Below are 21,504 nucleotides of genomic sequence, written 5' to 3'. Positions count from 1 at the left end.
TCATGAGATTTAGAAGAATTATTCTTGATATCATAAATAAGAGGGTCTGAAGACATACTTAACTGGACTTGCTTAAGAAAAGTTAAATCAACAATCAATGTTGATTTTATTGCTCGAAGATGAAATTGCTCCGGCTTCAAGAGAACCGTTCTTTGTTGCTCAAAAGCTGCATCTCCTTCTTTTGGTACAAGATAAGAATGTCTAGACAAGGGATAAGACAAACCTTGTTGTTTTTCTAGCCGATAAGTGATGATGAACTCGAATCTTGATAAAGACATGCTCCAACGAGCTTGACGATGATTTAATACGCGTGTTGACATAAAATATTGGAGGTTCTTGTGATCCATATATACGGTGACTGGACTTGAAGCACTTTCTAGATAATGATGCCATTCTTAAAAAGAATCTATAATTGCAAGAAGTTCTTTGTCATGGATCTCATAATTGATTTTTGCTGCTGAGAATTTTCTTGAATGAAAGGCTACTGGATGAAGTTTGTCATCTATTCCCATTTGTGATAAAACCGCACTTAGAGCAAAGTCTCATGCATCTGTTTCCATAAAGAATTCTTTGGAAAAATCAACACGATACAAGATTAGTGCAGAAACAAACGCTGTCTTCAAAGATTCAAAGGCAAACTTTTGCTTCTTGATTTCATTGGAGTTTGTCTTTACAAGTCAAACGTGTAAGTAGAGCTGCAACTCAAGAGAGTCTTTGATGAAGATCCGATAGTAGTTGGCAAATCTCAAAAAACATTGGACATCTCTTACCGTTTTTGGGATCTTCCAGTCTATAATAATTTGAACTTTCTTAGGATCCATCATAAGTCCATCATTTGAAATGATGTAACCTAAAAAATTGACTTGAATAGTGTGGAATATACACTTTTTTATCTTAGCATAGAATCATGCATCTCCTAATTTTTGTAACACACAACAAACATGAAGTTCATGTTCTTCTGGATTCTTAGAATAGATCAAGATGTTGTTTAGATATTAGACCACAAAATCGTCCAAAAACTCTCAAAAAATATCATTCATTAGATGTTGAAAAGCTACTGGTGCATTTGTAACTCCAAAAGGCATGACGTTGTATTCAAAATGTCCATACCTAGTTTGAAACGCAGTCTTCCATTCATCTCCTTCTTTGATGCGTACTAGATTGTATGCTCCTCAAAGATCTATTTTTGTATAGATCTTAGCTTCATTCAGATGATCAAGAAGTCTAGATATTAAAAGTAGTGAATACCTATTCTTGATGGTAATCTTATTGAGTCCTCGATAATCAATAAACATCCGCAATGATCTATCTTTTTTCTTCACAAATAGAATTGGAGCTCTTGCCAAAGATTTAAAATGGCGTACGAAATTCTTGGCTAGATTTTCTTCAATATACTCCTTGAGTTCAGCCAACTCATTTTGTGATAAACTGTAGATTGGTCTGAATGGCGGTTGTGCTCCTTCTTGAAGGTCAATTGAGTTATCATAGGGACGATGTTTCGGGAGTGTATCTGCATTCTATTTTTTTGAATACATCTTGAAATTTTTGATATTGGCTTGAAATGCCACTTGAAGTCTTTTCACCAGTAGAAACGGGTGTAGCATAAATAATATATCGTGATTCTTTCCTAGCAGCATGCAAGAAATCTTTTATACCTATAAATACGGGTTTAATTGAACTGAACTTATGACTCTCTACTTGATTAAGTAAACTGTTAGTTATACTTTTAGAGAAAGTAGGAGTTCGTGAAATCCAATCTATTTGAGGGATGTATTTTTCTAATGACAATAAACTTAAAATGACTAGATTAGAGGGAGATCTAATAATATTAAATACTACAAAAATATTATGACCATTGATTATTACTTCTATAAGAAGGGTTTCGTGAGTAATATCTCCAGAAGACAATGGACGACCATCTATGACTTCTACATGAACATGTTTAGTTTTCTTTACTAAAGATATGCTATATCTTTTAGTAAATTCTTCATCTAAAAAACACGTCGAGGCTCCTGAATCTAACAAGGCAGAGACTTTGTAATATTTAGGTCCTAAAATAACATTTAATGTAAAACAAGGAGAGGGCTCTGAGGAGAGAATAGGACCTTTACTAGATGTTGTGTAAGGTTCCAGCCGCACGGTCCCTATTGTAGCTGGACAAACTCGTTTTCCGACATATTGTCTTCTTTCACAGCCATACTCCTCATTTTGTGATTGCGTCGTTTCTTTGGACAATGTTGAGTAGTGTGCTTTGGTTCTCCACAATATAAACATAATCCTTCTTGACGACGACGAGTCTTTTCTTGCTCAGTAAGAGATTTGAAACGTACTGCATCAATTTACATATCCTCTACTTTCGAATGTAAGTGTTGAAGAGGTGTTGGTATTGCCATTGAATTATAGTAACGTTGAGGTCTACTTATACGGTTCTGAGATCGGAATTCAAAAAGGTGATTGTCGCACTTCACAGCAAAGTGAATTGCTTGACTCAATGTTTGAGGATCAGGTAAGTTGAGCATTAATTTTTTTACCTCATATTGTAATCCATAGAGAAATTGGCTAATAAATGCAGCATCATCTCACTTGATATCTGTTACAAGTTATCGAAATTGTGAAGCATATAACGTTACTGATCGATTGTCTTGTCGTAAAATACGGTTCTTATTGGCTGCAACACGAATTGCATCATGTTCTCCATACATGGATCGAAACTCCGCCAAAAAAGCCTCTAAATTATTCAATATTGGATCTTGTCGGTGAAGAAAAGATGAAAACCACGATAGTGCTGAACCTGAAAGAAGCATACCAATGAATCTAACTTGCGATCCTGGAGTTGGATAGCTTTGGGATTGAAGTTCAATCACAAGTTACACTTCATTGATAAATCCTTGAAACTTGGATCTGGTGCCATCAAACTTCTCGGGTAGGGCAATTCTTGGTTCTCTAACATTTGAAGGACGTTCTACCATAGGAGAAAGGACATGGTTTGGTGCAAATGTTGAAGCAGCTCCAACCATTTATATATCTTTACTTCCTGCCAATCTTGTTGCTCCTTGTGGTGGTAAATTGAGTTGATGCATTGCAAGCATTAACTTCCTCAATTGCTCTTGTATTTGTGCCATTGCACTCTTCATTTCAAGAAGTTTTGCCATGATAACACTTAGAAGAGAGAAGATGTCTAATATCGCTCAAGACAGATAGAAGAGAGGACTGGGGAACAAAGAAAATACTAAGGACAATATCAGTTTAGAAGAGGGTAATCCGCAACTTCTAATATGCTTATATCTTATCAAGAAAAAGGGATAATCCACTCTTAATCAAGATTAGACAAAGCTCTGATATTGTAGGTGTATTCTTGTCAATCTGTTAAGGACAAGAACTCGATGAAAAAATAATTCAAACAAGTGAACCTTCACTCAAAGAAAGATAAAAAATATATATATAAACAAGTATATATATTGAAAGAGAAACTGAAATGGCTATTGCCAAAAGACAACAAAACTAGAGACCCTTGAAATTAGACTAGAAGCAAAAAATGAGTTGACAAGAGTGAAGAAGCCTTCACTCTTGTCTCTATATATACTATCTAACTAAGAGCTACATGGCGACATTCTATAGGACCTCCAATATGTGTTAACTTTGTAGGGTACATGCCTTGACTTACAAGGCAAGTTTTTCTACGTGTGGGCCACATAGTTAGCTTGATCTTTAAGCTAACAACATGTGTGGCACATGGCCAACTTGTTGACTACGTTTCTAATCCAAAAAGTCAATTAAAGACACCTATGAAGTCAAAGCAGCATCTATTAAGCTTCTAGGAAGCTTCCATATTAAATATTATAGAATTAACTTACTTTTATCTACTTTTACTTACTTCTGCCTATTTTTATATGTAGTTACTAGCTTACATGATTATGTTCGGGACACATTATTACTTAACAAGTTGAACAACCTTGTGTCACGGCCATAATGATGTAAGCTAATAATTACATATAGAAATAGGCAGAAGTAAGTAAAAGTAGGTAAAAGTAAGTTAATTCTATAATATTTAATATGGAAGCTTCCTAGAAGCTTAATAGATGCTGCTTTGACTTCATAGGTGTCTTTAATTGACTTTTTGGATTAGAAACGTAGTCAACAAGTTGGCCATGTGCCACACATGTTGTTAGCTTAAAGATCAAGCTAACTATGTGGCCCACACGTAGAAAAACTTGCCTTGTAAGTCAAGGCATGTACCCTACAAAGTTAACACATATTGGAGGTCCTATAGAATGTCGCCATGTAGCTCTTAGTTAGATAGTATATATAGAGACAAGAGTGAAGGCTTCTTCACTCTTGTCAACTCATTTTTTGCTTCTAGTCTAATTTCAAGGGTCTCTAGTTTTGTTGTCTTTTGGCAATAGCCATTTCAGTTTCTCTTTCAATATATATACTTGTTTATATATATATTTTTTATCTTTCTTTGAGTGAAGGTTCACTTGTTTGAATTATTTTTTCATCGAGTTCTTGTCCTTAACAGATTGACAAGAATACACCTACAATATCAGAGCTTTGTCTAATCTTGATTAAGAGTGGATTACCCCTTTTTCTTGATAAGATATAAGCATATTAGAAGTTGCGGATTACCCTCTTCTAAACTGATATTGTCCTTAGTATTTTCTTTGTTCCCAAGTCTTTTTTTTTTCTTTTGTCTTGAGCAATATCAGACAAATTTTTCTTCTTAGTATCATTATGGCAGAGCTTGTTGAAATGAAGAGTGCAATGGCACAAATGCAAGAACAATTAAGGGAGTTAATGCTTGCGATGCATCAACTCAATTCACCAACACAAGAAAGAACAAGAATAGCAGAAAGTGGAGATATAGAGATGATCGGAGCTGCTTCAACATCTGCACCAAATCACATTCCTTCTCCAATTGTACAACACCCTGTAAGCACTAAAGAACCAAGAATTGCTTTACCCAAGAAATTTGATGGTACAAGATCAAAGTTTCGAGGGTTCATCAATCAAGTACAATTGGCAATTGAACTTCAACCGCAAAGCTATCCAACTCGAGGATCACCAATCAGGTTTATTGTCACTCTACTTTCTGACTCTGCATTATCGTGGTTTTCGTCTTTTCTTGAACAACGAAATCCAATATTGGACAATTTGGAAGCTTTTTTGGCGGAGTTTCAATCTATGTATGGTGAACACGATGCAACTCGTGTCGCAACAAACAAGATCCAAATTCTGTGACAAAGAAACCGCTCAGTAACAATGTATGCTTCACAATTTCGACAACTTGCAATTGACATCAAGTGGAATGATGCTGCACTCATCACTCAATTTCTTTATGGATTGCAATACGAAGTAAAGAAATTGATGCTCAACTTACCTGATCCTCAAACTTTGAATCAAGCAATCGATTTTGCAGTAAAATGTGACAATCGACTTTTTGAATTTCGATTCGAGAGTCGTACATGGGAATCTCAACGTTATTACTCAATGGCAACATCAGCAACTTCACCAAACGTACATTTAGAAGTAGAAGACATGTAAATTGACGCGGTACGTTTTAAACCCCTAACTGAGCAAGAAAAGATTCATCGTCGTCAAGAAGGATTATGTTTATACTGCGGAGAACCTAAGCACACTGCTCAACATTGTCCAAAGAAACAACGTAACTATAAAATGAGGGGTACGGCGGTTAAAGAAGTCAACATGTCAGAAAACGGATTCGTCCAGCTACAATAGGGACCGTGCAGCTGGAACCTTATACAATTCCTAATGAAGGTCCTATCCTCTCCTCAGAACCCTCTTCTTATTTTATAATAGAATTATATTTAGGACCTAAGAATTACAAAGCCTTTGCTTTATTAGATTCGGGAGCCTCAGCATGTTTTTTAGATGAACAATTTGTTAAAAGTCATAAAATACCTTTTGTACAGAAAACTAAATCCGTACATATAGAAGTCATTGATGGCCGTCTTTTGTCTTTTGGAGATGTCACTCATGAAACTCGCCCTATAAAAGTAACAATAAACGGTCATGTTAGCTACATAGCTTTTAACATAATTAAATCTCCATCCAATCCAGTTATTTTAGGTTTATTTTGGCTAGAAAAATATAACCCTCGAATAGTTTGGAATTCTCGTAAACTTGATTTTTCCCAAAGCATTATTAATAGTTCTACCAAGCAAGTAAAAAGTTATAAATCTAGTATAGTAAAACCCGTACTTATAGGTGCAAAAGCATTTATATACGCAGCAAAAGAAGGATCAACTTTTGCTATTTATGCTGCACCTATTTCTGAAAGCGTAAAGACTTCAAGTGGCATTCCAAGTCAATATCAGGATTATCAAGACGTTTTTGAGAAAAAGAATGCAGATATTCTTCCTGAGCATCGCCCATATGATTGCTCAATCGACCTCAAGGAAGGAACTCAGCCACCATTTGGACCAATTTATAGTTTATCGCAAGATGAGTTGGCTGAACTCAAGACATATATTGACGAGAATTTAGCGAAGAATTTCATACGCCATTCAAAATCTCCAACAGGAGCTCCAATTCTATTCGTAAAGAAAAAAGATGGATCTTTGCGAATGTGTGTTGACTATCGAGGACTCAACAAGATCACAATCAAGAACAGGTATCCATTACCTTTGATATCAGGACTCCTTGATCAGTTGAATCAAGCTAAGATTTATACAAAAATAGATCTAAGAGGAGCATATAATCTAGTACAAATCAAGGAAGGAGATGAATGGAAGACTGTGTTTCGAACCAGGTACGGACATTTTGAATATAATGTCATGCCTTTTGGGCTCACAAATGCACAAGTTGCTTTTCAACATCTCATGAATGATGTATTTCGTGAATTCTTAGACAATTTTGTCGTCTGCTACCTAGACGATATCCTTATCTATTCTAACAATGTCGAAGAGCATGAAATACATGTTCGTCAAGTATTACAAAAACTTAGAGATGCAGGATTGTACGCCAAGATGGAAAAGTGTGTATTTCATACTACTCAAGTTGACTTTTTAGGATACATCATTTCAAATGATGGTCTCATGATGGATTCTAAGAAAGTCTAGACAATCATGGATAGAAAGATTCCAAGGACAGTAAGAGATGTCCAATGTTTCTTGGGATTTACCAATTACTATCGGATCTTCATCAAAGACTTTTCACGAGTTGCAGCTCCACTTACACGCTTGACCAATAAAGACAAATTCCAATGGAATCAAGAAGCGGAAGCAACATTTGAAGCCTTGAAGACATCGTTTGTATCTGCACCAGTCTTATATCGTTTTGACTTTTCCAAGGTATTTTTTAATGAAACAGACGCATCGGATTTTGCCTTGGGTGCAGTTTTGTCACAAATGGGAACAGATGACAAACTTCATTTGATAGCTTTTCATTCAAGAAAATTCTCAGCAACCGAGATCAATTATGAGATCCACGATAAAGAACTGCTTGCAATTGTGGATTCCTTTCAAGAATGGCATCATTATGTAAAAGGCGCTTCTAGTCCAGGCATTGTGTATACAGATTACAAGAACCTCAAGTATTTCATGTCAACATGCGTGTTGAATCGTCGTCAAGCTCGTTGGAGTATGTCTTTGTTAAGATTCGAGTTCATTATCACTTATCGGCCAGGAAAACAACAAGGTTTGTCCGATGCATTGTCTAGACGTTCTTATTTTGCACCAAAAGAAGGAGATGCAACTTTTGACTAACAAAGAACGGTCCTCTTGAAACCGAAGCAATTTCATCTCCGAGCAATGAAATCAACATTGACTGTTGATTCAACTTTTCTCAAGCAAATCCAGTCCAGTATGTCCTTAGACCCTCTTGTTCATGATATTGAGAATGATTCTTCCAAGTCTCATGATTCTTCTAAGTTCGAGTTCAAGAATAATCTATTATATTTTGAAGGACGCTTATATGTTCCAGAAGGAGAAGCACGTTTACGTGTTCTTCAAGCACGTTATGATTTTCCAACAGCAGGACACTTTGGATATAATAAGACTTTGGAACTCATATCAAGAGATTTTTGGTGGCCACAAGTGTGTAAGTCAGTCAAAGACTTTGTACAATCATGTAATATTTGTTCTAGATCAAAAACTCCTCATCATCGACCTTACGGACTTCTTAAGCCATTACCTATACCAGAACAACCATGGTCTTCTGTTTCTATGGATTTCATCACAGATCTTCCAAGCTCAAGATCTTATGATTCTATATTTGTGATAGTAGATCGTTTCACCAAGATGGCACATTTTGTGCCATGTACAAAATCTATCACAGGTGAAGAAACAACTAAGGTTTTCATTGATAATATCTATCGCTATCATGGATTATCTAAAGATATCATATTGGATAGGGGAACTCAATTTGTGTCGAGATTTTGGAAGTCCCTTTTCAAGATTTTAAAAGTGGACATAAAGCTATCTTCGGCTTTCCATCCTCAAATTGATGGACAAACAGAGCGCGTAAACCAAGTCTTGGAGCAGTATTTAAGTTGTACCATCAACTACCAACAAGATGATTGGACAACCCTTCTACCATTGGCAGAGTTTGCTTATAATAATACGGTACATTCCTCCACGCAACAAACACCTTTCTTTGTCAATTATGGCTATCATCTACGACTTGATGCTTTTGATTTTTTAAAATTTGATAATCCTGCAGCAGAAGATATGACAAATCGGTTGTCAGAGTTACATGCAATAATGAAGGCGCAATTGAAGGAAGCTCAAGAACGACAAAAGATAAACACAGATGTATATCGTAAGAAGCAACCACAACTCAACGTAGGTGATAAGGTATGGCTACTTCGTCATAATATCAAGACCACTCGTCCTTGCGACAAGTTGGACTATTGAAGGCTGGGACCATTTTTTATTTCTGCACAAATCAATCCAGTTGCATATCGTTTACATCTATCAAAGACAATGAAAATCCATCCAGTATTCCACGTGTCTCTTCTTGAACCATACAAGACAGTGGACATACCAAGAAGACGACAAGCTCCACCTCCTCTTATAGAAGTGGACAATAATGAAGAGTTTGAAGTAGAAGAAGTCTTAGATTCAAGGCGGCGTCGAAATAAAATAGAATATCTTGTCCATTGGCACGGATATGATATTAGTGAACACACATGGGAGCCAATGAAGAATCTTGCAAATGCAGTAAAGGCGGTAGAGGCTTTTCATCGACGACATCCATCAAAATCAAGATGAAAACCTTCTTTATAAAAGAAACAACATCTAGGCAAGATAACATTGTATTTTCAATTCTTGTTCGTAGCTTCGTTGTAGTAGTGGGGCTCAGGAGATGGAGAACCAACAACCAACGGATTTCAAGAGCCTTCATTTGCTGACATGTCGGATGAGACATTACGATTGTCACAACCTTCAAGACGACGCAATCGAGATGAAGATCTTCAAGAACGACATGTTCTTCTTTGAATAGATGGTGAGATACAACGCGTTTGGTATCACGATTTGGGAAGGGACTCCCGATGTTTGGTGATTTTGCTAGAGGTAGGAACAACTCCTGATGGTGTTCCAAATATTCTATTCGAAAGAAGTTACGAAGGCCTCAACAATGATCAAATAACTGGGTGGTCTTCCCGCCCTTGTATGGGACACTACCGATGGTTGAGAGGCCCTATCAATCATCTTCGAAGAGAACAGAGATCAGAGTATGTGGCGAATACAATTCGTCGCATCATAGATTTCCTCAACATATGATGACCGCTCCTTTTAGAAGTCGTCTCTAGAAGGGGGGATAATGTCATTGCCATAATGATGTAAGCTAATAATTACATATAGAAATAGGTAGAAGTAAGTAAAAGAAGGTAAAAGTAAGTTAATTCTATAATATTTAATATGGAAGCTTCCTAGAAACTTCCTAGACGGTGCTTTGACTTCATAGGTGTCTTTAATTGACTTTTTGGATTAGAAACGTGGTCAACAAGTTGGCCATGTGCCACACATGTTGTTAGCTTAAAGATCAAGCTAACTATGTGGCCTACACGTAGAAAAACTTGCCTTGTAAGTCAAGGCATGTGCCTTACAAAGTCAACACATATTAGAGGTCCTATAGAACGTCGCCACGTAGCTCTTAGTTAGATAGTATATATAGAGACAAGAGTGAAGGCTTCTTCACTCTTGTCAACTCCTTTCTTGTTTCTAGTCTAGTTTCAAGGGTCTGTAGTTTTCTTGTCTTTTGGCAATAGCCATTCCAGTTTCTCTTTCAATATATATACTTGTTTATATATATTTTGTTACCTCTCTTTGAGTGAATGCTCACTTATTTTAATTGTTTTTTCATCGAGTTCTTGTCTTTGACACCTTGCAACTTTGACATAAATAAATATGAGTAAATACTGAAACTTATATTTATTTTTTGCCACCTTCTTTGTAAAATTGGTTGTTATTTTGTAATTTATTTTTTATTGTATCAATTAATAAATACTAATAGTTATATAAGCTTCATGGATTTTGATGTTTTATACAATTGTAAATTTTGAATAATATAGCATATATTACTAAAAGTAACTAGGTTTGTAATATAAATTTAATATAAAATATCAAATGATTGGGATACTAGTAAATTTTTTATATCATTTAATAATGCATGAAAATTGTATGGAGTATAATTTGAAGATACATTCAAAGATATAGATAGAAAATTTTTATATCATTTAAGGACTTGATTAAAGATTTTGGAATAATATGTTTTAATATAATACAAACACATTGCCTCTAAATATTTGAATATTCATCTTCTTATCAATAAATTCTATTAAAATTGTTAATTTCACATATCTTTCTACTTTTTAAATTTTTTAAAATTTTATTATTTTATTTTATAATTAGAAAATTAGAAAATAAAAACATGAATTCAAAAATATTTTACACCATTTACAAATAAAAATAGTATAAGCATTATATTACATAAAAACTTATATAATATACTCATATATGATATAATTAAAAATATGCATGTATGTTGAATTAATGGAATACAAGATAAAATATTTATTTATTTTTCTAAAATTAAAGTAAATTAATATTAATAATTAATAATTAATTATATTTCTATTAAAATTTATTATCATTCTTTTCCAATCAATTTAATAAAACTAGTTGTAATTGACTATCATTTCTCTTATAATGCATGTCAAGTTTTGTTGAATACAAATGAAGATTAATATAATTTCATTCATTAGTTATAATACAATGTGGAATTTTTATTTATTTAGACACATATATAAGAGTTTGAGAAATGTTTTTAAAGGAAGTAGATGCAAAGTATCAAAGTTATGTAATACGAGAAAATGTAGAAATGCATAGATAAATAATATATTAAAAACTCAAGCTACAAGCACACCCCAAGTTGTTGTGTGCACACCTATACTGTCTATTCACACACCCCAAGGCTTCTGATCCTAGATCCTTTTTCCTTATCCCGGCGTGGGTCCCCTGCTTGTCCCTTGTCCCTGTCCCTGCGCGGGTCCCGCCTCTCATGCTTCGCTACTACATCTACAAACACTGATCCAGTGCCCTGCGTGATTGTACCGAAGCCCAGGTTTGGTGACCATCTTGTCTAAAATGCCGCCTCCAAGAGTGGGAGGCCATGGCACCAACTAGTGGTGACATTGAGCCCTCCAATGCAATATACATCAGTTTCTATGCTCGAGGGTTGCATTCCTGCAGATGCTGTGCAAAGGCAACGCAAAAAATGGAGCGGAGAACTGGTCTCCGGGACTCCGTCGTCCCCCAGAGGAGGATTCAAATTGGGGTGCCCAGGATCCCACCACGCAAGGCAGAAGAAGAAGAAAGAGCTCATTACAGCTGAGGAGGTCTGAGTGCGTTGAGAACCTCCCAGGACTCACACAGGAACACCCATCTGACAGCTTTTAGAGCTCCTCAACCACCGCGCTGTCGCTACAATGCTCTATTTGTTTTGTTTTTTTCGTTTTTTTCCTTGTACGATATTGGCTTGCCTGAATTGCTTGCTTCCCTGCCTGTCTACCTTACTGCCTGGCTTTTCTGGACAAGGTAGCCTAAACTGCCCCTACTACTTCATGATAACAACAGCTCAGCTGCTGATGAGAATTGAAAAGTTCCTTGTTTCACACTGGAAAAATTTGGTAGAATGTGTGTAAACCCCCACCATAATCGATGCACACAGCAATTGTCAACTTTGGGGGGGAGGAGGAGGGAGTACTGCAGGAGACCTTCCAGTGTGGAATCACAGGAGAGGCATGATTGACTCGAAGGTTTAGTCTTGTTGCCCAAGCAGAGGGTTCCCAGGACCTGAATAAAAAACCGATGAGAAGATAATGCTAGTTATCTCACTCCACGCTCATGCGGGGGTTGAATGCCAGGCGTTACTGCAGCTCACGTCTTTGGCTGTTGCTAACTGCTTGTAGATGCAGTTGCGGATGAAGCATGCTGCTCGCAAACGTGAGCCACATTTTGTACCTTTTTGGTTAATCAAATGAAGAATTAAGCAATTCTACAAAATCAAAAATTGTCTATTGTACTAATGAGAGCACAAGTATAGAAGAATAATATTATAAAACTAAACTTTGTAAAATAATATATAATTTATTTAAAATTATGATTTATAACTATATCACAAGATAATACTTAGTTGATATAAATCTCTTGTAAATTCATTGAATTTTTACATGAAACATAAGATAGACTCTTAAATGTATATAGTTTTTGATTTTTATGTTGTATTTTCATTTTTAATAATTTAATCAATTAATTTTGAATTCTTTACATTAACAATAAATCAATTGTATTACTTTAGATTCTCAGGTAAATATGCATTTTTATTTTAGAATGTAAATCTTTTTTTTATTAAATAACTTTAAAAATATTATACATAACTGAAGTATAAGTTAAAAACAAAAATTTGATGAATGTTAATATTTTAAAATATTTATTTTAGAAAAAATAAAAAATAAAATAATTCAATGAATTTACAAGAGATTTATATTTTAATTAAAAGTAATTTATGTACTTAAATAAAAATATATATAGTAAAAAACTAAAATACCTAAGATTGAAAATAGATACATAGGTAAATAAATTATATCAGTTTTAGTTTAATCATGAAAAATCCAAATTTAAAAGCTTTATTTTAAGAAATTAAAATCCATTTAAAATAGTAAAAAAAGAAATTAAAAATTAAAAATAAACTTTTTTATTTTTAAAAATACACACATCTATAAATAAATAAATAAATACCTCAAAAGACTTACAAAAATTAAACGAAGTTTTTATAAAAGTTGTATAAAAGCATAAAATGAAGCATTTTAATAGTTAATTTTAGCATTAATGTTTTGTTTGTGTTTGTGTACGATGGTTAAGTTATTTCAATAAAGAGTGCTTTTGCTTATCACCAACAATAGACATTAGTTTTTGTTATTAGAAATAGTTTTATAATTATTGGAAAAGGTAGATTTTATTACTTGTGTACCGCATATATTTCTTAATGTTTCGTGAAAGGCCATCAAGGGAGTAGGTACACTTTCACATTGTGAGAGTGGTCATGAACCATGTCGCACCCACGGCAAAGTTATTACAACGGTGAGGAAGACCATTGTGAGAAGTCCTCTCTTCATTGTTCGCCAATCCTGTACTCGTTCAATTCTCCGTCTGGGACTGTCTGAAACTGTCTTCACAGAACCGTGTCTGTTTTGCCACCTCCCGATGTCACTTAGCGTTGTTAGGATTACTCAAGTTCGATGATGAGAAACTCAACCTTTGAGAGGTGAGAGCGTCTTGTCTTGGATCATCTTCCTGGTCTATTTGTTGTCGAAGAGTGACATTTTCATTCCTAAACTCCGTGAGTGTGGATCCCTCTCCGTAGTAAGTTGGTCGTCAGTCTGTGCGATAATTGGAGAGCTCTATGGATGAATTGTACAGCATTGCTGACATGAAAAATTCTTGAATTCTTCTGGATACCTCTCATGATCCGAGTAACCAGGTCACTCAACTTATGCAGATGCAGAGCTTAGTCTTGTTACTAGTCAGTGGTCACTCGTTACTGTTGAGAGATTGATGCGATGTGATGAATTTAGCAGCAGCCTGAAAGATGGTCTTATTGTGGGTTAAGGAGACCTTTCACAACTTAGCATTGAAGAAATCAGCAAATCCTTGTGCAGGAATCGAAAACGGTTGAAGCAAATGCTCAACGTATAAATCGAAGAGGTGACCGGGACAACTGAATGAGGTCATCTGAATCTATTATGCATGTTGAGAAACTCTGTCGCATGTAACCGTCAATGCCCTCGTGATTGCCAATTGCCGATTGCCGATTAGTCTGGACTAGTCAATCGAGTTTGCCATGATTCTGCTCTGGATAGAACCCTACTTGATGCTGACCTGTCTGTCTGACTATTCTGCATGTCTTTTGCATGTCATATCCGAGGCAGCTGACACACACACATCACTAAGGAATCCTTTCCTTCGTCTCGTACTTGTTTATACCTGTTAATCGTGAGGTTTTGTAGACTGATCAGGAGAAGACTGGAAGTGAACTTAACTAATTAAAAAATTAAGTGCTTTCATGTAAAATCCAGAGTCTGCATTGTAATTGATCGTCACCGATTGTAGCAGTTGGCCAACAATGCGTGACGTTGGGGCCATAATATGGCTCTTGTTTGTTTGAGTGGCATTCATCCTGCACAGTGGACTAAGTTGGGGATGCGTAGTGAAAGATCAGGCATCGTTTACTTGGGAAGCCTGCTGGTACGAAATTCATTTAGGCATCACAGAAGTGGGTCCATGGTTTTGGTTAGAGCTTTGCTAGTTTAAGTGTCAGTTATATAGAATTTGCAGGAACCAATCAGGTATTGAAATTTCATGTATCCTCTGACTGAAGGGAAAGAGCGTTTATTTTAAGTGGAGAAAAATACACTGTTTGATATGCGTTTGATCCTTTCGCAGCCCTTGATTATGCACTCTAGATTGTAGCTGGTTGCTACTGTTTACGGAAAGTATGGTTTGCCAACGCTTCGTATGTAAACATATGAGTGCTTTATGTTCACAAATGCTATTGGCGAATTCATGAATAACGATTCCTTCGAAATTCATGAGGCTCTTTTGTTGAACCTTTGAATCTCAACGAATCTGCTTTCATGTTTTCCATGGTTCAATGCCCATTGAGCACTCAGATCGCATGAAAGCACGAAGTATGTCGAAGATTTCATGATGATTTTAATGTTAGATGTGAGAACGCAGACAAAAACCTAGATAACTTCTTTACAACAGTCTCAATAGCGGCATTTGTGCGCGGAAAATAGTGAAGTGGAAGATATGCTCCAATTTTTTATGTACTCAAAGTACTATGTCACTATCAAATCTCATGAGGACTCCAGCCTCCTACAGCATTAAAATCTGGAACTTCTTTCATTACCCTCTTCACGCCTACGATCCATCCTTTTATTTTTCTGTATGACCAAGAGCATATTTTCTTGTACTACACGTAACAATCAATCAATACGACGTCCGTTCAGCTCTAATTGTATACTGCGTTTCATAATCTTCTAACCAAATCCTAGCGTTGTAATGATTTCGTAAGCTGCAGTGAATGGCCTTCTTCTGTGAGAAGACCCCCTACCAGTCTGCAAGCAACACTGCACTTTTCTAGACACTCTTATCCAAATTCTTTCAAAAAACCTTCTCAACAAGCGTTTAACCCCATGCAAACCATTCGTGACTTCTTTGTCAGTAATTTGACATCCTTTGCGCAGAGGGTTTGTTTAGCAGCCTATTTTCAGTAGTAATAGTATCTAGTGTAATCTGGACCAAGGACGAAGGTTATAGGGTACATCTCTTCCAATGGAGGCGGTTCATCATCTGGTTTCTTCTCCTGTGCAGGCGGAGGTGGAGGTGGAGGTGCAGGCTCTTCAGGCTTTGGTTCCTCGGGTTTCTTCTCATCTGCTGCAGGTGCAGGAGCCGCTTCTTCTTTCGGCTTTTCCTCAGGCTTTGCTTCTTCCGCTTTTGGTTCAGGTGCAGGTGCAGGAGCGGGAGCAGCCTCCTCTTTCTTCTCATCCTGCATTCATAGATTTAATACCAACATTCAAAACCGATCAGATGAATCGTAAAGAGAAAGCACGAGACAGAGCACGAGAGAGAGAGAGAGCGAGAGAGAGTCCTCCCACAATGTTCAGGATCCTGGAGCAGTTGAATTGAACTGAATTGTTCTCACTACCAACTCACAAGTAACCCATATGTTATGCTATTTCAAAACTATAAATTTTCGCACGTCTAGTTGTCAAGATCTAATCCAGAGTCGATTTTATGCATTTAAGATTTATAACACATGGTGACATACTACCTCCTTTTTGGGTTCTTCTGCTTTGGTTTCTTCTGGCTTAGGTTCTTCCTTTGGAGGATCATCCTTCTTTTCTTCAGCAGGAGGCGCTGCGGCTTCTTCTGGCTTTGGCTCCTCGGGTTTGGCTTCTTCTGGCTTAGGCTCCTCCTTGGGTGGCTCTTCCTTCGGGGGCTCCGGGGCCGGCTCGGGGGCAGGCGCTGGAGCTGGTTCTTCCGGGGGTGGCGGTGGCGGTGGCGGTGGAGGGGGCACCAGCACCGTGATTTTCCCAGTTCGAGCTACGTGTTTGTAGACATCATCTGGAGAGACCACCCCTGTGACTGTCACCTTCTGTCCTTGGAAGTCCACATTGTATGCCGTCACCCCTATTCCAAGGTTCCAATTTTCGTTAGTAGAACGAAGTCTGTGGTTCGCAGCATCATGTATGCTCTCTTGTTTGCTTCCAAGGGAGCTAGGACAGTTCTCTCCTCACTACAACAATTCTGGTGTACGTCACTTCAACAGCTGATCATTCTACTCTCTTGGATTTTAATGGTTTTATGAGAAGACCAAAATTTGAACCTAGAATCAGATTATGAACGCTTAGGTCCTTTTTAAGTCATTCAGTTGCTATCTCTTACATCCACTGCACACCATAGTACGCCGGGTGTTGTGTGCACAGACCAATTACACAGTACTTAATTTTACGAACTGAATCATATACCTCAGAAGTCATATGAACTTCCGAGAGAATATAAGTGTGACTAACTATTCGTCAACAACTGCCTTTCTAGGAGCGGTTCTGGAAGTGGATTTCGTAGGCACCTGGAATGCGCTTCACAGCTCGCTTCACTGTCCGAGCGCAACCCTCGCAATGCAATACCACCTTGAGGATCACTGTCCGCACCTCCATGGTGTGTACGTCCCCCATGATTTTCTGCATTCACCCAATCAGAAGCATGAAAATAGAAATTTGATTTTTGCCAGGCACTTCAGTACATGTATAGGTAAGAGCAGCTCAGAAATTTTGATCGGATGACTCAAATTCGCAGAGCACGTCCCTCCATGTGCAAATTTAAGTAAGGAGGAGTAAAGGAGCGACGTAACGATCAGTGAAAGGGAATGTAGTGGTGCCAAAAGAAAAAACTAATACACAAAACAAGTTTTATTGAAGGACAAGGTATAGTATGCAGATCGGTGTACCTCTTTGTTGTCTTCTTTCTCTTTCTCCGATAGTCGCAGACGCTGCTCCTCTTTTCTATTCTTTACGGACTCTGAAAGTCTTCTGAAGGTCTAGAAAATTCAAGTGCCTACATCACGACAAAAGGAAATGTCCGCCATGGCCACTGTCAGGGCTCCAGCGTCGCCAGTGTCTGCAAATATTGGTCCATGACTAATTTTTATTGACTCATCTGATCTCGATTAGGTTTAATCTGCTATCACGGGGCTCAGCACACAGATTTGTGATTGGAAAGGACATTGAACAAGACCAAATCAATTGCAGCTGAGTAGACACGGCTTCAGGCAACTGCACATTCACAGAAAGGCACATGATCGGCAAACAGGTCATGATCAGCGGGGTCATAAGTGACAATCTCTCCATACTCACTTGACTTCTTCTCCTGAAGAATTCAATAGAGCTGCATTGGAGGCAAGCCAAGGATGAGCATACCTCTGGCATGTTGACCGGCGCTTAAAATGGTTTGTTTCTCTTCAGTAACGCTAGCCCTGCATTTGAAGCTTGGAAAAGTCTAACAAACCAGGCACCTTCAACGGGCTACCTGCACTGTGCAAATTGGACTACGCAGAGGCTAGCTAAACTACATACTCCTATGCAAGTAGGAACTACACGAAGAATGGATAGGCTACCTCATGCTGCAGCGATCAAATTCACTCTTGTCCTTCTAAGGCAGAGAGAGGCTACGGGAAGGCCAATAAAGTGAACAAGTAATGAATGACTAATGATATGATTGATTGAGCGGTCAAAGACTACAGTTAACACAAAACAACAAGCAATTCCACACAGTAACAAGAAACTCTTCCTTTTTTCATGAAAGGTCAACATCATTCATGAAGCTCAACAGGAACACGACAATCTTAATACTCGAGCCTACTTACTCTTGAAACCAATCACTCGTAATTGACGAACTCCGCCTCGTGTTTAGACTGCGCTCGTTGAGAGTACTCCACATCCTCAACAATATATAACATGGGTAAAGCATGCAACCCCTTAAATACGAGTTCACAGCCTTCATGCAGCGGCTACTGAGTGCAGCGATGAATGTGAGAATATTGAAATGGGAACGGAGGGGGGCAGAAGTGGAGTGCAAGAAAGACCAACACAACTCCCGAGGTTGATATGGTCTCTGCTTATGAGGACGTTGTAGACTTTGGGAGCGATGTATTCTTGACCAATTCTGGTGGGGTAAATAGGCATGGCTAACGATCTGTGAGATGAGCATGAAGAAGAATCCTGATGAGCCCAGGCAAGGGTGCTTGTGAGCATTGCTCCAACATCATATTCAAGCCCATCACAGCTGCACCACCAAGGTTTTTGTGGGGCCACATGCAACCTGGCGCTCGGACTGAGTCTCGCCGTTTCACCCCTCGTACACCTCATCTCAATCCTCCAGATGAATGGGGGGTAACCAGGCAAAATTTCCCTCTCTCACCCTCCCTTTGGATCATACATGCCCACACAGTGTTGCAAGTAAATGATGAAGACCGTTGATCGGAGTAATCATTTCCAATTTGTGTAGAAAAGATTAAAAAAGAAGAAGAAGAAGAAGAAAGCAGATCTGGGTGGCGGTCCTATCAAAGGACCCATCCTTCAGCTTCCCATGACGAGGAAAGGTGGCCATGATGCATTTCCATGCGAATGTTCTCCCAGTTCCCTTGGCGAAATGTTTCCTTTGAGAGACACGGCTTGTTGTTTGATTTCATGTAATATTCTGAGACCGCAACCTTCCCCCGGCGCCCGGCTCAGCGTGGTCGAAACATTCGCAAGGTCGAAACATCGTTCTTCTTTGCTTTCCTTAACTCTTCTCTTTTCAACCATTACGAAATCGTATATAGATTCTTTCAATGCTATTTTTCTTTTCTCTTTCCAGACAAAATGAACATGAAATTTGCATGCAAGGAGTCCTCAAGTACCATCACCCACCTTGGTTATCATGTCCTGGTGTACCACAATGCTGAAACCGCTGGCCAGAATTTCGGCGACGCAAGGTCGTACTAAACCACAAAGATGCTCTCTCAACTGATTGTCCATTTGGGTTCCATTACCACCACTCCATCACTGTTCTAAACATTGTGAGAAACCTTGTGCTTTTGAGGCGTGTAACTTTGGGTTTGCTCGTGACACAAAGTGGAAGAGAGAGCCCCTGGCCGGTTGCAGTCTGCAACCCCGTAATTCCATCTCCCTCAACCGCTCTTCGCAGATCATAGATTAGACTACTTTTTTGAAAAGTCCTCGCCCACCCAGCTGAAAAGTCATTTCAGCTTCCTTGCCTTGAGCTCCAATGCTGGTGCCATCAGGACTTGTAGAAAAAGACCATGCTAAAAAATAAAAAAATGAAAAATAAAAACCTAAAAAACGAAAAAACATACATAAAAATTAAAATTAAAAAGAGAATCCAAACAAGGAGGAGACGATGAAGACCATTGCCTCCACAGTGGGATGATCATTGTGGTGACCATGAAGCTCCACCTTTTAAACAAGAATATGCTAAACTGGAGAATATATTAGATTTAGTAGATGTCAAAGACAAATGGAACTGTTTCTATTGCGTGATTTCATCCGCAGAGTTGGCAATTTTTCAACCCCTGCCATCGTGTTCTTGGAGCTTCCCTGATCCATTCCCACTTCGCGTTTTTCCATGTTCTCACAAGTTACTCCCAATCAAATTCCCCCAGGGAGAATTGCATTGGACTTTTCTCGAGGCTCTCACGACCTGGTGTTGGTTCCTTTGCCTACGAGTAGGAAACTTTCAACATAGTCTTTCACCATTCTCACTAAATCACCCACACGATCGTCTTCCTAAGCCTAGCGGATGGGCTCTCCGAGGCAGCCGCCAAATCACTACCTGAAGGATTCCAACAATCATGCCGCCGAAGCTTTGACACGGTCTTGGGAATGACGAATCTCTCTTTTTTACATTTTTGCACCGTGGAATCGATGCACCACTGCAATGGGGACAACTGTGTGAGGTGGGATTTGTCTTCACCACCTTTCTGCATGCCACCTGTTCTAAATCGCCGAAGATGCTTGCGTCTAAAGCATACAGACGAATGCCTCCCTAGCATTTGAGTGTCCGAAGCACCAGCTTAGCGACGAAGAAATCTGGGAATTAAACCCAATGAGTTGATGAGAGTATGGGAAGATGAAGTTTCAGAAGTAGAGGAAGAAGACGAAGAAAAAGAAGGTGGAGAAAGTGCAATTTGTCTCAATTGCAATTTGGTTGATCGTCAATTCCCAGAATTTAGATTTCTGTTTACCAAAATGTGTGAAGAGCAATTCCTCCTGTAGATGGGTACAGCGAAAAGAGAATAGAAACAAATAGACAAACGAGCGATTTCTTGGGGAGGCTTGGAGGAGCATAAATTTGGGTGCCTGTCTCCTGCAGTAGATTCTGCAAGCTGTTGATCTGGTTGGAATCAACTGTGAAGATTCCAATCGGAATGTTGGCTTTGTTTAAGGATTATCTAGATATTTGGGTTAATGAATTGCACCTTTTTAAGAGGGATGATCCCCCCTCCCCAACATGTGCAGGCAGAATGAAAACATGTTGGAAGGGATTGTCGTCTTCAAAGGTGCATTTTCTCTGGGGTGTGAGCGGCATGGAAGGTGTCTGCCTCATAAAACAAGCTTGACAGGATGAGTTTATTTTGCCAGAAGGTCCATTGATCAGTTCTTTCATCTTGGTTCTGTAGAACGACATAAATTACAGGACGAAGGGCTCGAGAATCGACTGTTTGCAATCAGTTAAAAAAACAGAGATTCGTAAATGAGCCAAAACCCAACGTCAAGGTCTAGGAGTATCGTCCCACGTACACGTTACCTTGAGGAAGAAGATCCAAGGACCGGGAACATATCTAACCAACCAAGGCGGGGTGTCAATGTAGCCAATTTGTTTTGGCTAAAACAAATAAAAATTCCATTAATATTTTGTA

The 21,504-nt window shown here is 38.2% G+C and overlaps 1 protein-coding gene and 1 long non-coding RNA gene across 2 annotated transcripts; one reads left to right on the top strand and one right to left on the bottom strand.

Moving 5' to 3' along the window:
- Positions 1-13,410: 13,410 nt before the first annotated feature.
- On the top strand, positions 13,411-17,265 carry LOC149987611 (uncharacterized). Its single transcript, XR_016506945.1, has 3 exons — positions 13,411-13,788; positions 14,183-16,840; positions 17,127-17,265. It is a non-coding gene; the product is annotated as an uncharacterized LOC149987611 (long non-coding RNA).
- Positions 15,320-17,265, bottom strand: LOC112293089 (uncharacterized). The gene is made up of 3 exons (XM_024542162.3): positions 17,158-17,265; positions 16,360-16,718; positions 15,320-16,074 (listed from the first exon to the last, which is right to left on the bottom strand). The coding sequence occupies exons 1-3, from the start codon at positions 17,261-17,263 to the stop codon at positions 15,796-15,798; spliced, it is 744 nt and encodes a 247-aa protein (XP_024397930.1). The 5' UTR covers positions 17,264-17,265; the 3' UTR covers positions 15,320-15,795.
- Positions 17,266-21,504: the final 4,239 nt, after the last annotated feature.

The sequence above is a fragment of the Physcomitrium patens genome, chromosome 16 (assembly GCF_059467195.1).
Source record: "Physcomitrium patens ecotype Gransden chromosome 16, ASM5946719v1, whole genome shotgun sequence".
Lineage (NCBI taxonomy): Eukaryota > Viridiplantae > Streptophyta > Bryopsida > Funariales > Funariaceae > Physcomitrium > Physcomitrium patens.
Note: the sequence above shows the minus strand (reverse complement) of the source record. Positions and strands in the feature narration are given on the sequence as shown.